This window comes from Dermacentor andersoni, chromosome 1 (assembly GCF_023375885.2).
Source record: "Dermacentor andersoni chromosome 1, qqDerAnde1_hic_scaffold, whole genome shotgun sequence".
Lineage (NCBI taxonomy): Eukaryota > Metazoa > Arthropoda > Arachnida > Ixodida > Ixodidae > Dermacentor > Dermacentor andersoni.
The window spans coordinates 9,026,999-9,033,609 of record NC_092814.1 but is presented as its reverse complement, the minus strand read 5'-3'; the positions used below and the strand labels follow the sequence as shown (position 1 = coordinate 9,033,609).

The 6,611-nt window shown below is 43.9% G+C and overlaps 1 protein-coding gene across 1 annotated transcript in view; it reads left to right on the top strand.

The window, feature by feature from the left end:
- The first annotated feature begins 2,698 nt into the window (after positions 1 to 2,698).
- The window catches only part of Phb1 (prohibitin 1), a 97,670-nt gene continuing 93,757 nt past the window's right edge, over positions 2,699 to 6,611 (top strand). Inside the window, exons 1-2 of the mRNA XM_050191449.2 lie at positions 2,699 to 2,905; positions 3,994 to 4,097. Coding sequence (XP_050047406.1) covers positions 4,010 to 4,097 — 88 coding nt within the window. The 5' untranslated portion in view covers positions 2,699 to 2,905; positions 3,994 to 4,009. The remainder of the gene's footprint in view (positions 2,906 to 3,993; positions 4,098 to 6,611) is intronic.

Genomic DNA, 6,611 nt, shown 5'->3' with positions numbered 1-6,611 from the left:
TCAAAACTTTTATCTTCGCATAAACTGTGGCCTCACACACTGTGGGCACCTTTGCTAACAACCTTCACATTTCACTAGTGCTAATTCTAGCTTCCCTCTAGCTTCTAGCTCAACTGCAATGTTTTGAACGTCAGGGCATGTGCAAGTGAAAATTAGTTTGTGATGGCCATGTGGATCTGTTTCTTTGCCTTAATAATAGGGAGAGGAGGGCAATATAATTGCCTTGAGAACTATTAAGCAGAAGAAGCATGGTGGATGAGGAGGAGTGGCCAAGATAAAACATTTCAGGAGTTCAATGTGGTAAGGATACAGGAGTAATATGATTAACTTCACAAGAATATGAGGCCATTATAACACTAAGGGAAACAGACTGGCCCATCACAATGAATTTTCAAATATTGTAACTGATCTAGAACACCTTGCACGGCTGCTGTAATTAGAAAAAAAAATGTAGCATTGCCTTAAAAAGACAGCTTTTTTGTTTGTTTACTCTGCTATGCCACTGTACACATTATTACTATTACTTTTTTTTCTTTTGAAACAGAAAGTCACCATATGCCTGGAGGTTTTAGATCACCTTCTTGGTGTGCTCCCGATATATGAACAGTTCGAAAACATTAACATTGTTGCTTGGTTTATTGCCCAAGTAGACCGGCACGTAACGACTGACTAAGGGAGCAGGCGTGTGAATATGCACACCCTGTATCCAATCAACCCCTATATCAATCAATTTTGTACAATTAGACCTCCATATATTGAACTTTAATGTAACAAACCGTTTTACTTTGCAGAACTTATTTGGTGTGCATATAGAAATCTTCAAGTTATTGAATTCTGTTTAACTGCAATTTCAATTTACTGAAATCATAAATTCTTCTAAAATTTAAATGAGGATATGTGTTGCATTTGAACTGTAAATTCTATGGACGTACAAGCGCTTTCCGGGAGTAAAGCTTCACGATTTCCTTCCCAAGTTTATTCGACTTAAGGACAAAATTTTGCAGCAAAGTTATAAAACGACCACAGGTGACAAGCAGCTGAATGCGAGGTATCTGGTACAGACCGACGGGGGAAAACTTACAAATCACAATAGCACACATTCAGGCGAGTATGTAAACAGGCGAACTAAGCAGGGAACAAAAACAACACAGCACTGCTTTCATAGGTCCCAAATGATCAGAGTTTCGTCAGAGTTGGTGCAAGCACGCATCCGCAGATAAAACGGGCTCCCACCGTGCATTGCCCAATACTTCGAGAGCTGACGCCTACACGACCACCGGGGTACGTTATAGCACTTGTTTCTGCTCTGATTGTATAGTGTTCGAATGATGTCGCGACAACGCAAGTACTTGCAATAGGGGCGACGACCTTCCACAACTCCAGAACATCACAAAAGAGCGTTTGCACATGTACTAACCAGCCAAACAAACTAACCACGGCAGTGAAGACCACTTAAATCGAAAATACAACGCAGAAACACCTCGTAAAGGTTTCACCATAGAGAAAGGTTACACCCTGTTTCACAGTCGCTCACAAGAAATGTCCAAAGCGCACTACCGCTGCCTTTTAAAAATCCAACGGGAGCCAAGCCAAATCAGTATTAGTTGGCTATTTGGGTGAACGCAACGCACCCGTTCGAACCACCGGGTACGCGCAACGCCGGCCGAAAAAAATGCCTTGGCTACTTGGCTACTTTTTTGGCTACTTTTGAAATAGCTTGACGATTGTAAAAATTGGATAGAAACTTGTGTAGCTCATATTATGCAGCAACATTAGCAAATATATAGGCCAACCCGCAACAACGACACTTCAAATCTTTTCAAGCTGGTCCATCATCATTGTCAATCTGACTCTGGCGCTTTCATTTCATGCAAAGGATTTTGCACTGGTGACGTCACAGCGTGTTCCATCTTCGCATTGACGTTCCACGTCAGGCCTTCCACACATAGGGCTTCATAGTTCTGGCAGCCAGACGGCAGCCAGCTAGTGCCGGTCCTCATGGGAAGGCAACGTAAGGTGGGATCCTAGGACAACCCGAAGCTGCCCGAAGTTTGCAAAATCGAACACTTGGACAACTGGTCACGGGATAAACGTAAACATGCTACCAGCATGATCAGCGGCCGGTCTGGCCGGCGCGCTCTCGGCGTAGTCGGTCCATGTATGTGTTCCCAGCTTGAAAATATACAGCTCTACTCTGGAATACAATAACTTTTGCGAGATTTCGCGCGACTGGGCATCTCACTATGCAGAGCGTAACAAACGGCCTGCGACACGTCCGATGCCAAGACGCAAAATCGCACGTAAATAATCGCGAAAGCGATCGCTCGAGGATGCCTTGAGCTTTGACCTTCTTCGAGAAATGTGCGCCGTGATTAACTCAAACATTTACACCTGAACTGGAGCTGTGATTCTGATTTGTGATAATAATCTAGTCATATTACATGCTGATCAAAGCGCTCTTAGCTGTAGTCATTTATACACGTTTCATAATATTTTTGTATGTTCTTACATTTACTAAAAGCAGCTTTAAGGGTTGGCAGTGATAATGTCTTCAGAGTTGCATAATAAATGAAAATGCAACGTTTTTCCATAGCATGGCTACTTTTTTGGCTACATTTCTGTATGTGGCCAAAGTTGGCTACTTTTCTGCCTACTTTCCGAGATTTTTTGGCTACTTTTCACATTTTGGACCTGGCAACCCTGGTGCCACCCACTAATGCATTTCACCCACTCAACTGTATTCTAGAATAATCCTAGTGCACTCTAGTCGGACTGTACTGGATCTGGAGATCTACTCCACTGAAACGCCTGCAGACCGTGGTGCAGACGTTCTTAATCTATGGTGCTGACAGCATAGTGTGTGGACCGGCAGTGCTGCTCAACAAGGCTTGAAGGATTACTGAAGGTGAGCCGTGGTAAAATGGCGAATATAACCTGCCGGAACGAGCGAGCTTAAGTGGTGCTGCATTTGTGGGCGCTGGTGATGCTAAGCTCACCTTTTCTAGCATGATGCCACCAGTCAACCCGCGTCAGTCCAACCGCTGCCCCTTTATCTGCTTTTAAGTACATCCTTAATAATGTTCGTGGGTTTTTAAGCGTACTGTGCGTGTTCGAGTTGGTCACGCCGTCCACGTGAATGTCGATAGCAGCAACACGTGCGGTAGCCCGTGTAGTGCTCCCGCATTCGCAAAAGAAAGGTGCAATGCCCCCTGGGCGTCCGATAAAGTCGCATTCATAGTCCGATGCTTTCCCACAGAGGTCGCCGTGCTGAAGCAGCGAGAACGTTGTGGGGAACGCCTTAGTGAGCGGCCTCGGGAATGGTGCGCACACACAGCCGGTATTTCTGTCTAGTGCTGCCAGCACGTGCAAGCTAGGCCCGATAAAAACGCCATAAGTGTCCGTAGCTCTGTGCCGATATTCCAATGGAATGTATACAAGCTGAATTCGTTGTGACGCTTGCTTGCAGATTAACCTTTATTGAGCATGTTTTCGGTACAGCCATTGTGGCATCCTTGCTTTGCACAGAAGCCATGTTATGTCAGTGTGTCTAGAATGCGCCTGAATATCCTGCCCTGCCAATCACCGATTACTACCTCGAAGGTAACTTGCAGGAGATTGTCGAAGGTGGACGGCACATATTTATGTTAAAATTGACAGTATTCAAGTGGTCGACGAACGTTCGCCTGGTCGGGTAACATGAAGAAATTGCGGTCACTGACCAAGTCAAGGTGAAAAACGGACGTTTCGGGACCCGTGCGGGTACCTTGATCTGATCAAGGAACCTGCATGGGTCCTGATCAAGCAACCTGTAAGGGCCCCGAGACGGCTGTGTTTTTCACCTTGACTTAGTCAGTGACCACAATTTCCTCTTCATAAAATTGACTAATTTGTGACACCCGTCAGATTTCGTGTCTGGACTTTTGAAGGCCCTCAACTGCACTCATGACTTTGTAGGTGGCAGCAGAAATCGAGTTGGTTATCTCTTCCTGACAGGCGCAGCTGCTGAACAATGGCTGCACAAATATTCAACACTCTTGGCAAGCTTGGCATTGGCCTAGCAGTTGTGGGAGGCGTGGCCAACAGTGCTTTGTACAATGGTAAGGGTTTTTCCTGTCACACATGTTGCCAGCTTAGCAGGATGCATTGTGGGGCAAGTTGGTTCATTGTATTTGGAAAGATTGGATGCGCTTTGTAGACGATCACAAGAAAGGAGACTACAAAGTGCATCCAATCTTTCCAAATATTGCCAGCTGTTTGGTTCTGGTTTAAGTGCATTTAGACTGTAGGCGTTTAATACCTCTGTCACATGAGCACGTATAAACTCTTTTACCAAGTTGAAATACTTTTCATTGAAGAGGTGTTGCACGGCAGACACACGGCATCGAAAATCTCTTCTCAGTGTTTCCTTTGGACACGCTTTACGGAAAGTGTGGCACTAGCGTTCGAAACAAAATCAGCCAAAATAGACGGATGTATCTCTAAATATAAAGTGAAAACTTCTTTTATTACACGGTTTTCAAATAAATTTAATAACACCAGATTAAGAGACCTTAATGTAGATTTATTGTAGTATTTTAGAGAGCGTTCGACCTGGTTTCGAGACCCGTTCGACCTGGTTACGAGGGTGCAGAGGAAAATGAGCATTACTGGATTTACTGCAACTTCTGCGAGACACAAAATCATTTTTTACGTTGAGCTTAGGCGACAGAAAAATACGCAATTGCTTAGTTTTTTAATATATCATAATTGCTGGCACCCACTGGTGTCGAGGCTACTCCTTTTCAACTGAAAACAGACGAACTTGGCTTCCAGAAAAGACCGCTTCTGAAGAAAAGAGATCGCTCCCCTGTCGTGTGTCTGCAAGCAGTACACTTTTCCGGGGGAAGTCCTTTTGCTCAAAAGACGTGCCTGTGTGACGGGTATAAAGTGTTCTATTACAATTTCTAATGCTTCATAAAATGCTATGGGTTAAGCATGCTTGCCAAACACAGTAATCATGTACAGGTAAACATTAGACTGCAAAATTGAGGATTTGTGGAAAATATGGTCTTGGCAGAGAACAGTTCTACCAATGATGTGCTAGTTCCTCGAGGACACAACTGCAAGAAACTAAAAAAATTTCAATTTTAGGGCTTTATGTGCCAAAACAATTTCATTATGAGGCACGCCGTAGTGGCATTATGAGGCATGCTGTGCAGCTGTGATATTGCCAAAAAGTGACAGGACCACAAGTTCGTAGTGAATTTCACTTCATTATTCACCATTATTATAATCCGCTCTACACTGCCGGCTGCGATCTCATTGATATTGCGAGCGAAATGTCGATGTTACCTCTGACAAAACGCGAGAAGGTACACACGACCTCTGCAACATGCATGTTCACTTTTGCGTGGAGTGTCGTCAGTTTGCTTATTATCTGTGCTCTGCTTTTCTCTGTTTGTGCATCCGCGTGCTATGCTATGTAAATTGTGTTACTTCACTGTGGATTTAGTGAACGCTGCAAGAATTGCCCTTGCATGGGGGTGTATAAACGGTTCAAGTCACCGACGTTGGAGTGTAAGGTTGTCCTGATAAACGAGGTCAAGGAACAAGTCTGCTGTTTTTAAGGGTTTCGAAGGATTTCCAACGATGCTTCCAGAGAGAGGGGGGGGGGGGGGGGGGGGGGCTCCAGGGCCCGAGCCCTCTTTGAAGTTTTCCAGAGGGGGGGGGGGGGGGGCGGAGGGGGCATCATCGCAAGGGGGGGCAGAGCCTTGCGATGCCCAAGTCTATTCCCCCTCACTAAGTGTCACTACCAGAGTTCTGTTGCCCACATCATTTGAGGTTTCTTTTGAGTTGACGCCTTTTCACTTAGAATATTATTGTGGTTAAAAGCTTACTGCATCATTGTCAGTGGGTACGATCACAGTGTTTAATTCATACTTTCGCTTTATTTCTGCAAATTGTGACAAGAGGACAAGCACCAGCGGTGGCTACATCATCCATACTTTCTCACTTCAATATTTTTTTTTTTTTAATTTCTATCGGTAACACTATGCACAAATATATTTGCATATATACGCAGGACAAAGTTTATTATACGTTTTCAAGAGAAGAGGTAGTCAACTAACAAGTATTTCTAATGGTATGAATAGCCTATGCCTAGAAAACGAATATGTTTTTGTGCGTTCACCTTGCTTCAAATTGTTGTGCAAGCTTTTTTAATCCTGAAAAAGACCTGCAGACTTCAGTGACCCTTTCGGTAGAGTATTTTATCTACGGCATGCGAAATGCACGTGAGTGATACGTGTCTCAGTATTGCTTCTCATTCCAATAGGCAATAAAAAAAAAAGCTCTTTTAATAACTTGCAACATTTATTAGGGATCTTGCATGCAGAGGTCATAAATATATATGCAATTCACTCAGTAACCAAAATGAAGCCAAGCTGGATTCACCCGAAATCAGGTTCAGTAGCAGTCATGCGCAGCAGTGCTTACTTATTTATTTATTTATTTATTTAAAAATACCTTACAGGCCTCAAAGTGAGGCATTGAGTTAGGGGGGCAGTACATAGAAAATACATAGAATACAAGACATCTATAAACCGTATCTGTTTACAACCTACAACCGCAAG